This window comes from Megalobrama amblycephala, linkage group LG15 (genome assembly GCF_018812025.1).
Source record: "Megalobrama amblycephala isolate DHTTF-2021 linkage group LG15, ASM1881202v1, whole genome shotgun sequence".
Taxonomy (NCBI): domain Eukaryota; kingdom Metazoa; phylum Chordata; class Actinopteri; order Cypriniformes; family Xenocyprididae; genus Megalobrama; species Megalobrama amblycephala.
The window spans coordinates 32,814,518-32,838,118 of record NC_063058.1 but is presented as its reverse complement, the minus strand read 5'-3'; the positions used below and the strand labels follow the sequence as shown (position 1 = coordinate 32,838,118).

Genomic DNA, 23,601 nt, shown 5'->3' with positions numbered 1-23,601 from the left:
AAAACATACTAGCAAAGTCTTAAAACACTAGAAAGGTGCTAAAACATGCTAGCAACATGTTAATTCACACTAGCAACATGTTTAAACATACTAGCAATGTGTTAAAACATATTAGCAAAGTGTTCAAACATGTTAGCAATATGCTCATTCACATTAGCAACATGTTAAAATATACTAGCAATGTTAAAACATACTAGCAACATGTTAATTCATGCTAGCAATGTGTTAAAACACTAGGAAAGTGCTAAAACATGTTAACAACATATTAAAACATACTATCAGTATGTTAAAACATGTTAGTAACATGTTAAGTCATGTTAGCAACATATTAAAACATACTAGCAAGTCTTAAAACACTAGGAAGGTGTTAAAACATGCTAGCAACATGTTAATTCACACTAGCAACACGTTAATTCACACTAGCAATGTGTTAAAACATACTAGCAAAGTGTTCAAACATGTTAGCAAAATGCTAATTCACATTAGTAACATGCAAAACATACTAGCAATGTTAAAACATATTAGCAACATGTTAAGTCATGCTAGCAACATATTAAAACATACTAGCAATGTGTTAAAACATTAGCAAAGTGTTCAAACATGTTAGCGACATGTTAGTAATTTGGTAAGACATGCTAGTAAACATGTTAATTCATGTTTGGAATGTACTAAAACATGCTAGTAACATGTTAAAACATGTTAACAATGTGTTAAAGCATACTAAAACATATTAGCAATGTATTAAAACATGCTACAAACATGCTAGCAAGATGTTAAATCATGCTAGACATGTTAACAACATGCTAGGAAGCTTATAAAACTATCAAACTTTCAGAGAAGGCTTTGTCAAGCCAACATTTTACCAACATTATATTAATTTTATCTCTCTCTCTGTGATTTCCAGTGGAAAAGGCGAGTAAGCTGGTGACGGCTGAGAAGGCAACGGCTCAGGAGCTGCTGGTTCATCTGGAGGCGGCGGTCAGAGACGGTCTGGAGAAGAAGGGCATCAGTCGGTCAGTGTTCGTCAGCATATCAGGACCTTTAGAGTTAAACTCTCATGCTTTTCACACTCACACTAGTTATTTTAATAATTGAACACTATTAGTTGAAGTCGTTTTTTTCCGTAACTGTAATTTTCATCACATCCCAAATCATTATTCATTTATTTCATTTTTTCAATGTAATTTTTAATTTTCTGTAGTAAACAAGTACACTAAGTTTTAATAAAAGTACTTTAAATTTGTATGTTATCAATTTATTTTTATATTTTGAATTTTTTAATTTAGAATAAGAAATTTCGTTATGTGCTTTTTGTCTTTTTTATTAGTTTTTTTGTATTATTTTTAATATTTCTATTTAGCTTTAAAAAAAAATTCAATTTTAATAATTTTAGTACTTCTTAATTTAGAACTTAAACTTATTTTATTTCTCTTAGTTGCCAAGGCAGCATTTGTAATTTTGGTTCATGTTTTTCATCTAATATTTCTGTTTTATTGGACGCCAGCTCGTCGTTCGAGGCGGCGCAGGAGTGGGCACTTCCTGTCCAGTTCTGCCACCTCCACGCTCTTCCTCTAAGCCCCGCCTACCCACAGGACTGCGCTCGTGACGGACAGTGGCTCAACTTCCTGTTGTTTGTACAGCTGCACAGTTACCCGCCCCAGCAGGTGCGTCTTTTTTTTAAATTAATTTTTTATCATTGAAAAAGATTGTTTAATGGGGTTTGCTTTGGTTTGTTTTATTCTATCAAAATATGGTAAAAATAATTGGAATTAAAAAAAAAAAATCCTATTTTTTTTTTTTTTTTTTTTACTATTTTATTAAAATATTGATAAAATATTGAAACATTTTAATTGGGATTGAAATGTTTTTACTTGTTTTTGTATTTTATTAAAATATAAAAAAAATATTATTTAAAAAAATTAAATAGGTTAAAATGTTTTTTCCTGTTTTTTATTAAAATATTGACAAAAGACTAAAAACAATGGTATTAAATGGTATTAAATTGTTTTGTTTTGTTTTTTCTTCATTAAATTTGGAAAAAAATTAAATTTTTAGTGGGATTGTAGTGTTTTTACTTGTTTTTTTATTTTATTAAAATATGAAAAAATATTATTAAAACAATTTAATAGGATTAAATGGTTTTCCCCTGTTTTTGTATATGGAAAAAGATTAAAACATTTTAATGGGACTGTAATGTTCTTACTTTTTTTTTATTAATTTTATTAAACTATGAAAAAAAGATTATTACAAATATTAATAGGATAAAAAAAATCATGTTTAAGATCAAAAGTTTTTAATGGGATTAAAATGTTTTTTATCCTGTTTTTTGTTTGTTTGTTGGAAAAAATATTTTTTTATTATATTAAAATATGGGGAAAAGACATTGATAGCATGTTTTAAAACTTTCCTAGTATGTTTAAACCATTTTTGTGGTATTAAATACTTTTCCTCCCCTGTTTGTTTGTTTTTTATTATTCTTAAAATGAAGGAAAAGATTAAACATTTTTGTAATGGGAATATAATGGGATTAGTGTGTGTGTGTGTGTGTATATATATATATATATATATATATATATATATATATATATATATATATATATATATATATATATATATATATATATATATATATACACACACATATACACACACACACACACACACACACACACACACACACACACACACACATACATTTCTAATAACTGAAGCTTTTATTTTTGTATATTTTTGTGGGGTCTGCCCAGGTGAGATCTCTGGCTTTCGGCTTCAGTCCGGCTCTGCAGTCCCACATTTCCCTGGCATTCCAAGATCTTCATCCGACAAACTCCCATCAGACTGCGCAGGCTCAGGGGCGCGTGTTGAGCGCTCTTCCCCGAGACGAGAGCTCCGAACCCCCCCGAGAGCTGTTCCAGGTGCTGCTGCAGAGCCAGGAGAAGCCCAGTCCCTGGAGGTTCCTGCTGTCCGAAGCCGTCCGTCAGCGCTGTCCTCCTCTGTCCGTGCTGGCGGCCTGTCACCAGGTTCGTACTCCACGATAAACTCTGACAGATGAGCTTCTGCTGAAGTCTGAGACGCGTGTGATGTGATTGACAGGGCGCGGAGCTGCTCCAGTGCCTCTGCGTGTGGATCCTGACGTCTGTGGATGATGATGTCACTCAGGAGGCCACCACCCACATCAACGAGAGCCCCGCCCATCACGTGTGGAACCTCCATGATCTCTCCATCTTGTGGAAGATCCTCCTGTGCAGGAGCAAGATCAGGCCTCTGATTCGTGGCTTCCAGCTGTTTCAGAGGGTAAGAGATGCTCTGATTTATATTATAAAAAACGTCTTTACTGTCACTTTTGATCAGTTTAATGCTGAATAAAAGTGTTAATCTCTGTGTTTGTTCTCTGTCTGCCTGGCAGGAGTCGCCGCTCATTTACATGCTGAACATGTATGAATTCTGCTCCGACTACAAAGACTATCAGCGAGCCAAAGACAAGCTGCTGGAGTTCCAGAAGTGTCTGCTCAATGTAATCTCACACGCCTCACTCAGGTCTCTTCCTCCTGAACTGCTGGTTGTCCTGTAACTCTTGTTGTGTGTGTGTGTGTAGTTGCGGAGCAGCAGTGTGGTGTTGAGCTCAGACGTTCTGCCGGTCCAGTGGGTGGAGTCTCAGGCGTCGGTTCTGCTGCTGACGCTCCTGAAGCAGAGCAGGACTCAGTACGAGCTGCGGCGTCTGCTGCAACTGCTGGTGGACATGGAGCGGCTGCTCAAATCCAACGGTCAGAGGGCGTTTATGACACCACACCACAGTTACAAGGGCTTATATAATCACGTTTGGGGGTGCTTACATGACACCGTTTTCAACTAAAAAAGGAAAAGGACTTTTTTTAATTGACATCGTCATCTACTGGCCTGGCAGCAGAATACAGCGTTTTTAAGAAAAACCTTTTAGTTTTTAGTACATCATTGTCGTGTAAACATACCAAAAGATTGAACAGTCTTTAATGTATGGAAGCTTGTTTCTGCCACATAATATTTATATTTTTATCTCGCAATTCTGACTTTTTTCACCCCTCACAATTCCCAATTTTTTTTCTTGCAATTCTGAGTTTATAATTTGCAAATCTTGGTTTATAACTTGCAAGTTTTTTTTACTTTTTTTCTCTCACAATTATGACCCTTTTTTCTTGCAATTCTGAGTTTCTTAATTTGCAAGTTTATAAATTGCGAGTGTTTTTTTTAATTTTTTTTTTTTTACTTTTTTCTGCCTTTTTTTCTCACAATTCTGACTTTTTTTTATCACAATTCTGAGTTTCTAATTTGCAAGTTTGTAAATTGCAAGGTTTTTTAAAACTTAACGCAATTCTGACTTTTTTCGCGCAATTCTGAGTTTATAATTTGCAATTATGGGTTTATAAATTGCAAGGTTTTTTTTACTTTTTTTCCTTGCAATTCTGAGTTTTTAACTTGCACGTTTTTTTTTTTTTACTTTTTTCTGACTTTTTTCCTTGCAATTCTGACTTTTTTTCTTGCAATTCTAAGTTTATAATTTATAAATTGCATTTTTTTTTACTTTTTTCCTCGCAATTCTGACTTTTTCCTCGCAATTCTGACTTTTTAACTTGCAAGTTTTTTTATTTTTACTTTTTTCTGACTTTTTTCCTTGCAATTCTGACTTTTTCCTCGCAATTCTGAGTTTTTAACTTGCAAGGGTTTTTTTTACTTTTTTCTGACTTTTTTCCTTGCAATTCTGACTTTTTTTCTTGCAATTCTAAGTTTATAATTTATAAATTGCAATTTTTTTTTACTTTTCCTCGCAATTCTGACTTTTTCCTCGCAATTCTGACTTTTTAACTTGCAAGTTTTTTTTTTTTTTTTTACTTTTTTCTGACTTTTTTCCTTGCAATTCTGACTTTTTTTCTTGCAATTCTAAGTTTATAATTTATAAATTGCAAGTTTTTTTTACTTTTTTCCTCGCAATTCTGACTTTTTCCTTGCAATTCTAGTTTTTAACTTGCAAGTTTTTCTTTTTACTTTTTTCTGACTTTTTTCCTTGCAATTCTGACTTTTTTCTTTGCAATTCTAAGTTTATAATTTATAAATTGCAAGGTTTTTTTACTTTTTTCTGACTTTTTTCCTTGCAATTCTAAGTTTATAATTTATAAATTGCAATTTTTTTTACTTTTCCTCGCAATTCTGACTTTTTCCTCGCAATTCTGACTTTTTAACTTGCAAGTTTTTTTTATTTTTACTTTTTTCTGACTTTTTTCCTTGCAATTCTGACTTTTTCCTCGCAATTCTGAGTTTTTAACTTGCAAGTTTTTTTTTTTTACTTTTTTCTGACTTTTTTCCTTGCAATTCTGCCTTTTTTTTCTTGCGATTCTAAGTTTATAATTTATAAATTGCAAGGTTTTTTTACTTTTTTCCTCGCAATTCTGACTTTTTCCTTGCAATTCTGAGTTTTTAACTTGCAAGGTTTTTTTTTTACTTTTTTCTGACTTTTTTCTTGCTTGTTTATAATTTATAAATTGCAATTCTGACTTTTTTCCTCGCAATTCTGCAATTCTAAGTTTATAATTCTATTTATAATTTAAATTGCAAGTTTTTTTGACTTTTTTCTGACTTTTTTCCTTGCAATTCTAAGTTTATAATTTATAAATTGCAATTTTTTTTTACTTTTCCTTGCAATTCTGACTTTTTCCTCGCAATTCTGACTTTTTAACTTGCAAGTTTGTTTTTTTTTTTTTACTTTTTTCTGACTTTTTTCCTTGCAATTCTGACTTTTTTTCTTGCAATTCTAAGTTTATAATTTATAAATTGCAAGTTTTTTTTACTTTTCCTCGAATTCTGACTTTTTCTGAATTCTTTTTTAACTTGCAAGTTTTTCTTTTTACTTTTTTCTGCTTTTTTCCTTGCAATTCTGACTTTTTTTCTTGCAATTCTAAGTTTATAATTTATAAATTGCAAGTTTCTTTTACTTTTTTCTGACTTTTTTTTCTTGCAATTCTGTTTATAATTTATAAATTGCAATTTTTTTTACTTTTCCTCGCAATTCTGACTTTTTCCTCGCAATTCTGACTTTTTAACTTGCAAGTTTTTTTTTTTTTTTTTTACTTTTTTCTGACTTTTTTCCTTGCAATTCTGACTTTTTTTCTTGCAATTCTAAGTTTATAATTTATAAATTGCAAGTTTTTTTTACTTTTTTCCTCGCAATTCTGACTTTTTCCTTGCAATTCTAGTTTTTAACTTGCAAGTTTTTCTTTTTACTTTTTTCTGACTTTTTCCTTGCAATTCTGACTTTTTTCCTTGCAATTCTAAGTTTATAATTTATAAATTGCAAGGTTTTTTTTGTTTGTTTTTTTTTTTACTTTTTTCTGGCTTTTCTTGCAATTCTGACTTTTTTCGCATTTCTGACTTTATAATTTGCAATTTGCAAGGTTTTTTTTTTTTTTTTCTTTCTGACTTTTCTTGCAATTCTGACTTTTTTTCTCACAGTTTATAATTTACAATTTGTTTATAGTTTATAAATTTCAAGTTTTTTCTCACAATTCTTACTTTTCTTCCTTACTTTTATCTCAGAATCGAGAGATAAACACAATTGTGAGGGAAAAACAGTCAGAATTGTGAGATAAAAAGTCACAATTACCTTTATTTTTTTATTCTGTGGTGGAAACAAGCTTCTGTACTTTTGTTCACCAGGGCTGCATTTATTTGAGTAAAAATACAGTAAAAACAGTAATATTGTGAAATATTATTCCAGTTTAAAATAGCTGTTTTCTATGAGAATATATAGTCAAATGTAATTTATTGAGCAGATGAGACATCTTCTTTCACAAACATTAACAGTCGTAACTCCTCCAGACTCTTGAGCGGTAGTTTAATATCGTTTGCTGCAGGTCCTGACTTTAAGAAGCTGAGTCAGTTGAGTCAGGTGTTGGCCAACACTCCCGTGCCGCTGTCAGCGTGTCTGCTGGAGGATTATTCCAGCGCCGGCCTGCAGAGGGAGAGCAGGAGGATGATGGATGAGCTGCAGGAGCTCGGGCTCTTCACACAGGCGCGGAGGGTTGCGCAGATAGCTGAGCTGCCCATTGACTGCCTGATCATAAATGAAGTGAGTGACCATCACGACATCAGAAATCTTTAACCCATGTTTTTATAGATTGATCATAATCAAATTTATCATAATTAAAGTGTGCATAATCATGTTAAAGTAATCTTAAAGAAGAATAGTGATAAAGCTTGTCATAAAACGTAGAGGACGGCTGCTTTGACCTAATCGTGACGCATCTTTACGCTGTAACTTCCACACATTTGTGTCCGTCTGAAGCTCCGGCGAGATCTGTGCACTCACAAGCTCAAGCGTCAGTGGGAGCGGCAGGAGACACGGATGGCCTTCTGGAGACGGTGTCACGAACAGCTCAAGACAGATCAGGTCCAACCAGAGGCGGCCTGTCAGTTCTTCCTGTCTCAGGCTGAGGTGATGCTTCATGATTACGTCTCAATCTCTTACTTGACATTTTAATGCTCTTTTCCAATTCATATTGACCGTCCACCTTAAGAACATTTCTAAAGTGTTCCTTAAAAGTATATTATATTATATTATATTATATTATATTATATTATATTATATTATATTATATTATTTATTCATATTTTTATAAATTTAAATAAATGTTTTTATTTTTTTATCTTTCATTATATAGTAATTTTATGTGCTTTTTACGTTTTTTTAATGTTCTCTTTAGCTTTATTTCATACTATAGATTTTTTTTTGTATTATATAATATAATATATTTTTATATTTTTTATTTTCTTATCATTTTAATTTAAGTTAATTTAATTTATTTTTTTACGTTTGCGGTTTATCTAATATTTATATTTTATTTGAGCTTATTTCAATGAACATGTATTATATATGTACTATTATTGTATTTATTAATATTTTAATAATTGTAATTATATTTAATACATTTCGCATTTATTGATATTTTGAATAAGCTTTTATATTTTCAGTTTTTATTGTACAGTAATTTTATGATTTTTTTTTATGTCCTATAAAGCTTTTATTTATTTTGTTTTAATTTTAGTCATTTTTGTACTTAATTCAATTAACATGTTCATTGTTGATTTAGTATTTATTCATATTTCTATACATTTTAATCCATTTAGAATTTATTAATATTTTGAGTTAGCTTTTATTTATTTATTTTTTATTTTTTTTAATGATTTTTAATCATTTTAGTTTAAGTTGACACTGATGTCGTTTGATGTTTTTAAGCACAAGTTGATCACAAATTGTTGCTTTTCCATTGTTTCTCACATGAATTTGTCAGGAGCCGATACAGTCGGATTCAGAGCTGGTTCAGCTTCAGGAACGCTGTCTCTTGCTGGGTCTGGCGGGTCACTGGTTGTCCCGCTGTGAGGCTCCTATTCCCGTCCTGCGTCTCGGCCAGCTGGAGAAGCGGCAGTGGGAGTGTCGAATCCAGCGAATGGTTCTCCACACGGCTCTGGAGCGCCAGAGTTTGTTTGCGCCCTCTGCCCTCTCCGAAGACTCCTTCGAAAACCTCCTCAAAGAGTTCTCCTTCTCCAAAATGTCGGCTCTGAGCGACCCGGCGCATTTGAGCCTGGATGGGCTCCCGGCGTCTGAAGACACATGCGTGCTGTCGGAGGATGAGCGCGTGGCGCTGGACGCACTGATCGCGCAGCTGCTGAACGAGGGCAGCGTGAACGAGGCCAGCCGCGTGTGTCGGTATTTCGGCTCGTTTCACAGAGACCTGTGGCTGGTTCTAAGGTGCCGTGGTTTAGCGTGTGGCGAGCTGCAGCCTGAACTTCACAGTCCCGATGGAGAAACTCGACGCAGTTTGCCATCATGTGAGTCACCTTCATCCGTTTTTATGATTACTTTAGCATGTTAAGATGTCACATGCACATTCCCAACACTAAAGTGCTTTGTTAGGCCGCAAACGTTGAAAATTTTGAAGTGTTAGCTTAGCCACATGCTGATGGTTAACTATTATTTTATTCACATTTTTATTAAATACTGAAAAGAATCAATAGAAAACTGTTCAATAATGTTCCAAAGCAAACATTTCACTCAATAATTCTTTGTTTATATGTATTTTTGAGCTTATTACAGCATTAAGTTGTTAGCTTAGCCACATGCTAATGGCTAACTATTATTTTAATCATGTTTTTATTAAATACCAAAAAGAATCAATAGAAAATTGTTCAATAATATTCCAAAGCAAACATTTCACCCATTAATTCTTTGTTTATATGTATTTTTTTGTTGTTTATTAGAATATTAAGTCGTTAGCTTAGCCACATGCTAATGGTTAACTATTATTTTAATCATGTTTTTATTAAATACCAAAAAGAATCAATAGAAAATTGTTCAATAATATTCCAAAGCAAACATTTCACCCATTAATTCTTTGTTTATATGTATTTTTTGTTGTTTATTAGAATATTAAGTCGTTAGCTTAGCCACATGCTAATGGCTAACTATTATTTTAATCATGTTTTTATTAAATACCAAAAAGAATCAATAGAAAATTGTTCAATAATATTCCAAAGCAAACATTTCACCCAGTAATTCTTTGTTTATATGTATTTTTTGTTGTTTATTAGAATATTAAGTCGTTAGCTTAGCCACATGCTAATGGCTAACTATTATTTTAATCACATTTTTATTAAATACTGAAAAGAATCAATAGAAAATTGTTCAATAATGTTCCAAAGCAAACATTTCACTCAATAATTCTTTGTTTTTATGTATTTTTGAGCTTATTACAGCATTGCCATTAGCTTAGCCACATGTTAATGGCTAACTATTGTTTTAATCACATTTTTATTAAATACTGAAAAGAATCAATAGAAAATTGTTCAATAATGCTCCAAAGCAAACATTTCACTTAATAATTCTTTGTTTTTATGTATTTTTGAGCTTATTACAGCATTGAGCCGTTAGCTTAGCCACATGCTAATGGCAAACTATTATTTTATTCACATTTTTTATTAAATACTGAAAAGAATCAGTAATTCTCTCTGTGCTGGACGCAAAGCTGATCTTGCAGCTGCTAAACGAGGGCAGCGTGTATTATGTATTTTTGAGCTTATTACAGCATTGAGCCGTTAGCTTAGCCACATGCTAATGGCTAACTATTATTTTATTCACATTTTTATTAAATACTGAAAAGAATCAATAGAAAATTGTTCAATAATGTTCCAAAGCAAACATTTCACTCAATAATTCTTTGTTTTTATGTATTTTTTGAGCTTATTACAGCATTGCCATTAGCTTAGCCACATGTTAATGGCTAACTATTGTTTTAATCACATTTTTATTAAATACTGAAAAGAATCAATAGAAAATTGTTCAATAATGCTCCAAAGCAAACATTTCACTTAATAATTCTTTGTTTTTATGTATTTTTGAGCTTATTACAGCATTGAGCCGTTAGCTTAGCCACATGCTAATGGCAAACTATTATTTTATTCACATTTTTTATTAAATACTGAAAAGAATCAGTCATTCTCTCTGTGCTGGACGCGCTGATCTTGCAGCTGCTAAACGAGGGCAGCGTGTATTATGTATTTTTGAGCTTATTACAGCATTGAGCCGTTAGCTTAGCCACATGCTAATGGCTAACTATTATTTTATTCACATTTTTATTAAATACTGAAAAGAATCAATAGAAAATTGTTCAATAATGTTCCAAAGCAAACATTTCACTCAATAATTCTTTGTTTTTATGTATTTTTGAGCTTATTACAGCATTGCCATTAGCTTAGCCACATGTTAATGGCTAACTATTGTTTTAATCACATTTTTATTAAATACTGAAAAGAATCAATAGAAAATTGTTCAATAATGCTCCAAAGCAAACATTTCACTTAATAATTCTTTGTTTTTATGTATTTTTGAGCTTATTACAGCATTGAGCCGTTAGCTTAGCCACATGCTAATGGCAAACTATTATTTTATTCACATTTTTATTAAATACTGAAAAGAATCAGTAATTCTCTCTGTGCTGGACGCGCTGATCTTGCAGCTGCTAAACGAGGGCAGCGTGTATTATGTATTTTTGAGCTTATTACAGCATTGAGTCGTTAGCTTAGCCACATGCTAATGGCTAACTATTATTTTATTCACATTTTTATTAAATATCAAAAAGAATCAATAGAAAATGGTTCATAATAATATTAAAAAGTAAACATTTCACCCAGTAATATGTGTATTTTATGTATTTTATGCTTATTAAAGTGAGTTGTACTCTATTGGAATGAACTGTGAGACTGAGACCTTTTCTCTCTGTGCTTCTGTAATCAATCGTCTCTTCTGTCTGAAGCACCCAGCATGAGCAGTCTGTCGTCATTCGTGGTGTTGCCGTCACCTGACGATCAGGTCCTTGGTTCAGCTCAAGCAGCTAGTGGATCAGTGCTGCAACGGCAAGAGTTACTGCAAACAGGTGCTGAGCCTCTACGAGCTCTCGAAGGTGAGACGACACACGCGTGTTCATCTGTAAAGCAGAAGTCAGGAAAAGTCTTGATTATTCCCATCTTTTGAGCACCAGTGTATCAGTGTTAAATGTGTGTGTGTGTGTGTTTGCAGGAGCTTCAGTGCTCGTACGCGGAGATCTCGTCCGAGGAGCCCGAGGCGGTGCTGAGGAAGGTTCTGCTCTCGCAGCAGTCCGACCGCTATAAGAAAGCGCAGGCGTTCATCAGCGTTCAGGGCCTGCAGCCCGACGCCGTCGCCCGGCTCGTCTCCGCCGCTGTGCTGGAGGGTTTACTCGCCTCGTCTCAGGAGGGAGAACCCGGTGAGGAATCAGCTTCATCTTCTCAGGGTTTGTCAGTCGTTTCAGTGTGTAATCGCTGTCATGTCTGCGTTCAGGACAACGGCTGATGTTCGGCCCGGCCGAGGGGAAAGAGGCGTTTCTGCAGCTGGCCAAACTGTGTGGAGATCCCAACCTGGTGGGCGTCCAACTGCTGGACAGCATCCCGACGGTCCCGCTGTCTGAGCTCAGCTGCAGTGAGTACAAACCACTGCTACCCACAATGCTCTAGTGCCGATAAAACCCTTCTTCATTCTAAAAGATTTCTATGCCCATTTTTTGATTCGTTTATTTAGATTTTATTTTATGATATTTGTTTGTGTTATATTATTTTATTATTTAGCGTTTTTATTTATTTTTTTTTTATTTATTTTTTTTTTATTTTTTTATTTCTGTTATGTACTGCCATGTATTTTGATTTTGTTTTACTAATTTATTTATTGATTTATTTATGTTGTATTATATTTATTTTATATATTATATTATTATTTTGTCTTATTTATTTTTTATTTTATTCTGTAATGTACTGTCATGTAATTAATTTTGATTTTATTTTTACTGATTTATTTATTTATTTGTTTATTTTATATTATTTTGTCTTATTTAAATTGTTTTTACTGTAGTATAATTAGTTTTCTCTTCCCATTTTTGATTATTTTAGATTTTAAGTAGCTTTATTAATTTATTAGTTTTTGTTTATTTATGTTGTTTGTTTTTATATTTTATTTTGTTTTTATTATTATTTAATTAATTTTTTATTTCATAATGTACTGTTATGTAATTAGATTTATTTTGTTTGTTTGTTTTATATTATTTTAATATTAATTTAATCATTATTAATTATTAATTTAATTAATTTTGCTCTGTAATGTACTGTCATGTAATTAGATTTAGTTTTTAAAGATTTATTTATTTATTTTATTTTATTATTTTGTCTTATTTAAATTGTTTTTGTCTGTAGTATAATTAATTTTCTCTTCCCATTTTCATTAGTTTAGATTTTAATTTATTTATTTATTTTGTTTATATTTTATTATTTTTTATTATTTAGTTTAATTTTTATTTTATAATTTATTTATTTTTGTTTGTTTGTTTTATATTATTTTATTATTAATTTAATTAATATTAATCTTTTTTTTTATTCTGTCATGTAATTAGATTTTGTTTTTAAAGATTTATTTATTTTATTTTATTATTTTGTCTTATTTAAATAGTTTTTTCTGTAGTATAATTAGTTTTCTCTTCCCATTTTTGATTAGTTTTTATTTTTATTTTTTTGTTGTTTATATTTTATTATTGTTACTTATTTAATTTAATTTTTATTTTAATTTTGTAATGTACTCTCATGTAATTTGATTTTTACTGTAATATAATTAGTTTTCTCTTCCCATTTTTGATTAGTTTCTTTGCCTGTTTATTTATTATTTTATTTTAATTTGTTTCTATTCTAGTCACACTGTATGTTTAAGCTGCAAATGCTTTGGCAATATAAATATCCATATCCGTTAAAGCGCATGAATTATATGAACCGAAGTCGTCTTCCTCTCTGCGTCTGCAGCTGTGGAGATGTTGATTCTGGCTCACGACTGCTTCAGTCTGACCTGTAACATGGAGGGCATCGTGAGGGTCCTGCAGGCGGCGCGACACCTGAGTCACACGCACCTGGCTCACGGCGACGGCTACGGGCTCCTGGTGAGTTCATCGACGTCTGAATCAATCATTGACCAGTGAGTCTGTGAGCGCTGGTTCAGCTGGTGTGTCTCCACAGGTGCGTCTCCTCACAGGCATCGGCAGGTACACCGACATGACCTACATCTTTGACCTGCTGCATCAGAACCATCGCTTCGAGATGCTGCTGAGGAAGAAAGTCGAGTCGGTGAGTCGGTTGAGCAACCGAAGCGCAAGCTGTTAAAGCTCCGCCCTCTTCTGGAAAGGGGGCGGGAGCAGCAGCTCATTTGCATTTAAAGGGACACACACAAAAATATCGTGTTTTCTGCTATAATACACACAACTTAAAGATATGTGTGTGTTCCAGAACGTGCGTCTGAAGACGGCTCTGTTGGACTACATCAAGCGCTGTTTGCCGGGCGACAGCGAGAAACACAACATGGTGGCGCTGTGCTTCAGCATGTGCCGAGAGATCGGAGAAAACCACGAGGCAGCGGCGCGAACGCAACTCAAAATCATCGAGTCGCAGCCGTGGGGTCAGAGATTAACACATGCAAAGACAGAAGTTTATGACTTTTTTTAATGATGTGGATGTTACGGTGATGATTGATTGGTGAATGTGTGTGTTTGTGAGCGCAGTGATCACTGCAGACCTGAAGAGCGCTCTGGTGAAGGTCCTGACGCTCCTGAAAGACGCCGCTGAGAGCTACTCAAAGGTCTTCACTTCACTGCTCTAATCTGTGCTTCCCAATGAGAAGATGCTTCATGAACTGAGCCCAGAGTCACGCTTAGATTTTTAAAAATTAAATATAAACTTTTAAATCCTTTTTGTATTTTTTAACAGATTTTTATTTTATTATTTTTGTTCTTCATATTTATTATTTCTCTTTCATGTTTTATATATTAATTTTTCTTCATGTTTATTCATTTCTCTTCATATTTTATTTATTTTTAAAAAAGATTTATTTTTCTTTGTTTGTTTATTTTTGTTGTTTATTCTCTATATTTATTTTTCTTCATATTTATTTTTAATTTTTTATTTATTTATTTTCATATTTTATTTATTTCTCTTCATATTTTATTTTTTTATTATTTCTCTTTGTTTTTTCTCTTTATATTTATTTTTCTTCATTTTTGATTTATTAATTTCTCTGTTTATTAATTTCTCTGTAATTTATTAATCTCTCTTTATATTTGTTTATTTTCTTAATATTTTATTTTTCTTCATATTTATTTTTAATTAATTAATTTATTTATTTCTCTTCATATTTTATTCCGTATTTATTTTATTTTTTTTATTATTTCTTTGTTTATTTTTCTCTATATTTATTTTTCTTCATTTTTGATTTATTAATTTCTCTTCATAATTTATTAATCTCTCTTTATATTTGTTTATTTCTCTTCATATTTTATTTTTTATTATTTCTCTTTGTTTGTTTTTTCTCTTTATATTTATTTTTCTTCATTTTTGATTTATTAATTTCTCTGTTTATTAATTTCTCCGTAATTTATTAATCTCTCTTTATATTTGTTTATTTTCTTCATATTTTATTTTTCTTCATATTTATTTTTAATTAATTAATTAATTTATTTATTTCTCTTCATATTTTATTACATATTTTATTTTTTTATTATTTCTTTATTTTTCTCTTTATATTTATTTTTCTTCATTTTTGATTTATTAATTTCTCTTCATAATTTATTAATCTCTCTTTATATTTGTTTATTTTCTTCATATTTATTTTTTATTTATTTATTTCTCTTCATATTTTATTTTTTTATTATTTCTCTTTGTTTTTCTCTTTATATTTATTTTTTCATTTTTGATTTATTAATTTCTCTGTTTATTAATTTCTCCGTAATTTATTAATCTCTCTTTATATTTGTTTATTTTCTTAATATTTTATTTTTCTTCATATTTATTTTTAATTAATTAATTAATTTATTTATTTCTCTTCATATTTTATTCCGTATTTATTTTATTTTTTTATTATTTCTTTGTTTATTTTTCTCTTTATTTATTTTTCTTCATTTTTTATTTATTAATTTCTCTTCATAATTTATTAATCTCTCTTTATATTTGTTTATTTTCTTCATATTTTATTTTTCTTCATATTTATTTTTAATTAATTTATTTATTTATTTATTTCTCTTCATATTTTATTACATTTTTTTTTTATTATTTCTTTATTTTTCTCTTTATATTTATTTTTCTTCATTTTTTTAATTTATTAATTTCTCTGATTATTAATTTATCTTCATAATTTATTAATCTCTTTATATTTGTTTATTTTCTTCATATTTATTTATTTATTTATTTATTGCTCTTCATATTTTATATTTTATTATTTCTGTTTTTTCTCTTTATATTTTTTTCTTCATTTTTTATTTATTAATTTCTCTTCATAATTTATTAATCTCTCTTTATATTTGTTTATTTTCTTCATATTTATTTATTTATTTCTCTTCATATTTATTTTTTATTATTTCTCTTTGTTTGTTTTTTCTCTTTATATTTATTTTTCTTCATTTTTTATTTATTAATTTCTCTGTTTATTAATTTCTCCGTAATTTATTAATCTCTCTTTATATTTGTTTATTTTCTTAATATTTTATTTTTCTTCATATTTATTTTTAATTAATTAATTTATTTATTTATTGCTCTTCATATTTAATTTTTTTATTATTTCTTTATTTTTCTCTTTATATTTATTTCTTCATTTTTTTAATTTATTAATTTCTCTGTTTATTAATCTCTCTTTATATTTGTTTATTTTCTTCATATTTTATTTTTCTTCATATTTATTTTTAATTTTTAATTTATTTATTTCTCTTCATATTTTATTACTTATTTTATTTTTTATTATTTCTTTGATTATTTTTCTCTTTATATTTATTTTTCTTCATTTCTTTATTTATTAATTTCTCTGATTATTAATTTCTCTTCATAATTTACCAATCTCTCTTTATATTTGTTTATTTTCTTCATATTTATTTTTTATTTATTTATTTATTTATTAATTTCTCAGAAGAGACCGAATCTCCAAACGAACCGTTTGAGCTGATGCTGCAGTGGATATTATGAGAAAATTAAAGTGTTTTTGACTTTGGATGAATGTAATTACATAATAAAACATAATGGGGCACTTCAGTATTAGGTTTGGAAAGAAATAGCTATTGAAAGTGTTGTTTAATGTGTGTGATTTCAGGACTCGTGTGTGCGTCAGGCCGTGAAGTGTGTGAAGATGGCCAAACTGGTGACGCTCCAGCTGCACTTCCTGAATCACGGACAGGAGCAGCGCGTCATCAACCTGCCTCCGTCAGACATCCAGAGCACCATCGTGTCTTTACCGCGCTGTTACCAGGTTTCACCGCATTACTAATATACAGACGGCTCACAGCTGAACTGATTCTTCTGAATCTTCTGTCATCATGTGGCGTAAATTAGTTACGTTAGTTCATGTTAACTAATGAAACCTTGTAAAGTGTACCAGTAAAGGTAATTGCAACTTCTTTAATCTCACATTTTATATCACAGTTCTGAGAAAAAAAGTCAGAATTATGAGATAAAAAGTCTTTTTTATTCTTTTATTCTGTGGTGGAAACGAGCTTCGTGTCTTATAGTGTTTCTTTAAGACATGAACACACTGGAGAACAGAGTCATGTGACATTTAGGGGCAGCGGGACTGTGATTTATTGTGATTCGGTGATCTGTGAACTCATTGTGTGTCGCAGGCGTTCGTGTTGGCCGAAGCGTACGACTACAGCCCGGACTGGGCCGAGATCCTCTATCAGAAGGTCATCCTGAACGGAGAATTCAACTACCTGGAGGAGTTTAAACGCCACAGATCGCTGAGCGCCGGCCTGTTCGAGGACATTTCCAAGAAGTAGGCTGAAATCTGTTTAGCCAGTTTTCTGGAGTACCTGATTGTAATCGGTCACTGGTGTCGTTTTACAGTCAAATATGTGTAAATGAAATAAAAGCCATGCACATAACAAAATAATTTCAACTCAACTATTATATTTATGATCCTTTAGAATATGAATATAATATTTCATTAATATAGTCATTTTTATTACTACTTAATTGTAATTGGTCAATGGTGTTGATTTGGTTAAATATTTGTAAATGAAATTAAAAAAAATAAAAGTAATAAATTAATACATTAAATTATTATTTTATATTGTATCATATAAATACAATATATTGTGATTTTTTATTATTATTATTATTATTAGTCAAATATTTGTAAATGAAATAAAAAAAATAAAAGTAATAAATTAATACATTAAATAATTATTATTTTATATTATTGTATCTTATAAATACAATATATTGTGATTTTTTTATTATTATTATTATTATTAGTCAAATATTTGTAAATGAAATAAAAAAAGTAAAAGTAATAAATTAATACATTAATTATTATTTTATATTATTGTATCATATAAATACAGTATATTGTGATTTATTATTATTATTATTATTATTATTATCATTAGTCAAATATTTGTAAATGAAATAAAAATAAAAGTAATAAATTAATACATTAAATAATTATTATTTTATATTATTGTATCATATAAATACAATATATTGTGATTTTATTATTATTATTATTATTATTATTATTATTAGTCAAATATTTGTAAATGAAATAAAAAAATAAAAGTAACTCCCATAATAAAAGTGTTAATTCCAATATTATTTTAAATTATTATATTATATAAATATAAAGGTCTCATATTTGTAAATGAAATTAAAAAAAAGTAACTAACTCCCATAATAAAAAAATGTTAACTCGCATATTAGTTTATATTATTATATAATATAAATATAAAGGTAAATATTTGTAAATAAAATAAAAAAATAAAAGTAACTCGGACAATAAAAAATTAAACTTAAACTAATATTATTTTATATAATAAAATATATAATTATAATAATATTAAAATAATTTCAACACAAATATTTTATTTATTTTATAATATAATTTCATTAATATAATAATATTTATTTAAGTAGTAGCCAAAGTTGATTTGTTTCAGACGGTCTGTCCATTTATTCATTAGTTGTTATATAAAACATTCAGTCTAGACATCAGTTTGAAGAGTTTTGTCTCTGTGTGCATTCACAGAATTATGTTTTTTTGTTTCATTTGTCTATCTGGAGTTGTTTAGAGCATATTTGTGTGTTATATTCAGTGTTTTAAGTGTTGATCCTCTTGTGTTTGTCAGAATGTGTCATCAGAAGGCTCCGGCGAGCTCCAGTCAGAATCTGAAGAAGCTTCTGTCTCACTGCGAGGACGTTTACACGCATTATAAACTGGCTTACGAGCACAAGTTCCTGGACGTGGCCAACATGCTGCTGCAGGACTCCAGGAGCAACAGCTACCTGAGCGACCGGCTGGGCACCTGACCTCCGCCCGCCTGAGACACGCTTCAGACTGTGTGAACGCAACCAATGCAGTGTTTGTACAAAACTAACCATGACTTGAATATGTACACAAATCAGAACTAAATTTCCAGTAAAAATACTATTTTTGACCATTTTCAGACGTCTGTGTTTATGTCCTGATGTTGAAGTTTTTACTCCATTAACACGGTAAAATACTGTGTTTAACTGCTGTTATTGTGACTGCGAGAGACTCCGACGTGTTTAATGATGGAATGAGCGATAAAGCATATTTTTATGCATTTTTGACTCATTTTTAAAGTGAAGACATCTATGCTCCAAAAAATGATGCTCTTCCTCAGTATTTCCATCAGAAATATCCAAACATTTTTAAATCAAGATAAGAAGCAAACTGAAGAAGAAAAATGACTGAAGATATTAAGACTTGTTTACTAAAAAATGATTAAAATGAAGTGAGTTTATGATTAAAATAAGAACAAATATCTGACAATGGAGTCAGAAAAATCATCTGAATTCAAAGGGAAACAAGATTATTTTTTGACTCCGTTGGCAGATATTTGTTCTTATTTTTAGCAAACTTAATTTTGATTCATTTTTCAGAAAATAAGACTCTATTGTATGTCTTTAAATGCTTGATTGTAATTGGTCATTGGTGTTATTATAATAAAACAATAAAATATGTTTTATTAATATAATAATTAATTGGTCAGTGGTGTCATTATAATAAAACATAATAAAATATAATATTTTATTAATAGTAATTTTACTAGGTTTTAATTGGTCGGTGGTGTCATTATAATAAAACATAATAAAATATAATATTTTATTAATAGTAATTTTACTAGGTTTTAATTGGTCGGTGGTGTCATTATAATAAAACATAAAAAATATAATATTTTATTAATAGTAATTTTTACTAGGTTTTAATTGGTCGGTGGTGTCATTATAATAAAACATAATAAAATATAATATTTTATTAATAGTAATTTTACTAGGTTTTAATTGGTCAGTGGTGTCATTATAATAAAACATAAAATATAATATTTTATTAATAGTAATTTTTACTAGGTTTTAATTGGTCAGTGGTGTCATTATAATAAAACATAAAATATAATATTTTATTAATAGTAATTTTTACTAGGTTTTAATTGGTCAGTGGTGTCATTATAATAAAACATAAAATATAATATTTTATTAATAGTAATTTTTACTAGGTTTTAATTGGTCAGTGGTGTCATTATAATAAAACATAAAATATAATATTTTATTAATAGTAATTTTTACTAGGTTTTAATTGGTCAGTGGTGTCATTATAATAAAACAAAATATAATATTTTATTAATAGTAATTTTTACTAGGTTTTAATTGGTCAGTGGTGTCATTATAATAAAACATAATAAAATATGATATTTTATTAATAGTAATTTTACTAGGTTTTAATTGGTCAGTGGTGTCATTATAATAAAACATAAAATATAATATTTTATTAATAGTAATTTTTACTAGGTTTTAATTGGTCAGTGGTGTCATTATAATAAAACATAAAGTATAATATTTTATTAATAGTAATTTTTACTAGGTTTTAATTGGTCAGTGGTGTCATTATAATAAAACATAAAATATAATATTTTATTAATAGTAATTTTTACTAGGTTTTAATTGGTCAGTGGTGTCATTATAATAAAACATAAAATATAATATTTTATTAATAGTAATTTTTACTAGGTTTTAATTGGTCAGTGGTGTCATTATAATAAAACAAAATATAATATTTTATTAATAGTAATTTTTACTAGGTTTTAATTGGTCAGTGGTGTCATTATAATAAAACATAATAAAATATGATATTTTATTAATAGTAATTTTACTAGGTTTTAATTGGTCAGTGGTGTCATTATAATAAAACATAAAATATAATATTTTATTAATAGTAATTTTTACTAGGTTTTAATTGGTCAGTGGTGTCATTATAATAAAACATAAAATATAATATTTTATTAATAGTAATTTTTACTAGGTTTTAATTGGTCAGTGGTGTCATTATAATAAAACATAAAATATAATATTTTATTAATAGTAATTTTTACTAGGTTTTAATTGGTCAGTGGTGTCATTATAATAAAACAAAATATAATATTTTATTAATAGTAATTTTTACTAGGTTTTAATTGGTCAGTGGTGTCATTATAATAAAACATAATAAAATATAATATTATTAATAGTAATTTTTACTAGGTTTTAATTGGTCAGTGGTGTCATTATAATAAAACATAAAATATGATATTTTATTAATAGTAATTTTTGCTAGGTTTTAATTGGTCAGTGGTGTCATTATAATAAAACATAAAATATAATATTTTATTAATAGTAATTTTTACTAGGTTTTAATTGGTCAGTGGTGTCATTATAATAAAACATAAAATATAATATTTTATTAATAGAAATTTTACTAGGTTTTAATTGGTCAGTGGTGTCATTATAATAAAACATAATAAAATATAATATTATTAATAGTAATTTTTACTAGGTTTTAATTGGTCAGTGGTGTCATTATAATAAAACATAAAATATGATATTTTATTAATAGTAATTTTTACTAGGTTTTAATTGGTCAGTGGTGTCATTATAATAAACATAAAATATAATATTTTATTAATAGTAATTTTTACTAGGTTTTAATTGGTCAGTGGTGTCATTATAATAAAACAAAATATAATATTTTATTAATAGTAATTTTTACTAGGTTTTAATTGGTCAGTGGTGTCATTATAATAAAACATAATAAAATATAATATTATTAATAGTAATTTTTACTAGGTTTTAATTGGTCAGTGGTGTCATTATAATAAAACATAAAATATGATATTTTATTAATAGTAATTTTTACTAGGTTTTAATTGGTCAGTGGTGTCATTATAATAAAACATAAAATATAATATTTTATTAATAGTAATTTTTACTAGGTTTTAATTGGTCAGTGGTGTCATTATAATAAAACAAAATATAATATTTTATTAATAGTAATTTTTACTAGGTTTTAATTGGTCAGTGGTGTCATTATAATAAAACATAATAAAATATGATATTTTATTAATAGTAATTTTACTAGGTTTTAATTGGTCAGTGGTGTCATTATAATAAAACATAAAATATAATATTTTATTAATAGTAATTTTTACTAGGTTTTAATTGGTCAGTGGTGTCATTATAATAAAACATAAAGTATAATATTTTATTAATAGTAATTTTTACTAGGTTTTAATTGGTCAGTGGTGTCATTATAATAAAACATAAAATATAATATTTTATTAATAGTAATTTTTACTAGGTTTTAATTGGTCAGTGGTGTCATTATAATAAAACATAAAATATAATATTTTATTAATAGTAATTTTTACTAGGTTTTAATTGGTCAGTGGTGTCATTATAATAAAACAAAATATAATATTTTATTAATAGTAATTTTTACTAGGTTTTAATTGGTCAGTGGTGTCATTATAATAAAACATAATAAAATATGATATTTTATTAATAGTAATTTTACTAGGTTTTAATTGGTCAGTGGTGTCATTATAATAAACACATAAAATATAATATTTTATTAATAGTAATTTTTACTAGGTTTTAATTGGTCAGTGGTGTCATTATAATAAAACATAAAATATAATATTTTATTAATAGTAATTTTTACTAGGTTTTAATTGGTCAGTGGTGTCATTATAATAAAACATAAAATATAATATTTTATTAATAGTAATTTTTACTAGGTTTTAATTGGTCAGTGGTGTCATTATAATAAAACAAAATATAATATTTTATTAATAGTAATTTTTACTAGGTTTTAATTGGTCAGTGGTGTCATTATAATAAAACATAATAAAATATAATATTATTAATAGTAATTTTTACTAGGTTTTAATTGGTCAGTGGTGTCATTATAATAAAACATAAAATATGATATTTTATTAATAGTAATTTTTGCTAGGTTTTAATTGGTCAGTGGTGTCATTATAATAAAACATAAAATATAATATTTTATTAATAGTAATTTTTACTAGGTTTTAATTGGTCAGTGGTGTCATTATAATAAAACATAAAATATAATATTTTATTAATAGAAATTTTACTAGGTTTTAATTGGTCAGTGGTGTCATTATAATAAAACATAATAAAATATATTATTAATAGTAATTTTTACTAGGTTTTAATTGGTCAGTGGTGTCATTATAATAAAACATAAAATATAATATTTTATTAATAGTAATTTTTACTAGGTTTTAATTGGTCAGTGGTGTCATTATAATAAAACATAAAATATAATATTTTATTAATAGTAATTTTTACTAGGTTTTAATTGGTCAGTGGTGTCATTATAATAAAACATAAAATATAATATTTTATTAATAGTAATTTTTACTAGGTTTTAATTGGTCAGTGGTGTCATTATAATAAAACATAAAATAATATTTTATTAATAGTAATTTTTACTAGGTTTTAATTGGTCAGTGGTGTCATTATAATAAAACAATAAAATATAATATTTTATTAATATAATAATTTTTATTGCTACTTAATTGTAATTAATCAGTGGCGCCGTTAATAAAATAATAAAATATATTTTATTAATTTGTAATTTTTATCACTGCTTGATTGTAATTGGTCAGTGGTGTCAATAATATAATAAAACATTAAGTTAAA

General features: G+C 28.2%; 1 protein-coding gene across 1 annotated transcript in view; it reads left to right on the top strand.

The window, feature by feature from the left end:
* spg11 (SPG11 vesicle trafficking associated, spatacsin) overlaps positions 1–19,043 on the top strand; it is a 42,068-nt gene extending 23,025 nt beyond the window's left edge. The window contains 20 exon segments of the mRNA XM_048159153.1: positions 905–1,013; positions 1,505–1,664; positions 2,748–3,020; positions 3,094–3,294; positions 3,407–3,514; positions 3,596–3,764; positions 6,882–7,096; positions 7,313–7,462; positions 8,319–8,856; positions 11,337–11,401; positions 11,403–11,483; positions 11,600–11,804; positions 11,879–12,016; positions 13,378–13,511; positions 13,588–13,695; positions 13,855–14,023; positions 14,127–14,203; positions 16,697–16,852; positions 17,223–17,374; positions 18,726–19,043. Of these exon segments, the coding sequence (XP_048015110.1) occupies positions 905–1,013; positions 1,505–1,664; positions 2,748–3,020; positions 3,094–3,294; positions 3,407–3,514; positions 3,596–3,764; positions 6,882–7,096; positions 7,313–7,462; positions 8,319–8,856; positions 11,337–11,401; positions 11,403–11,483; positions 11,600–11,804; positions 11,879–12,016; positions 13,378–13,511; positions 13,588–13,695; positions 13,855–14,023; positions 14,127–14,203; positions 16,697–16,852; positions 17,223–17,374; positions 18,726–18,906 (3,389 nt within the window). The 3' untranslated portion in view covers positions 18,907–19,043.
* Positions 19,044–23,601: the final 4,558 nt, after the last annotated feature.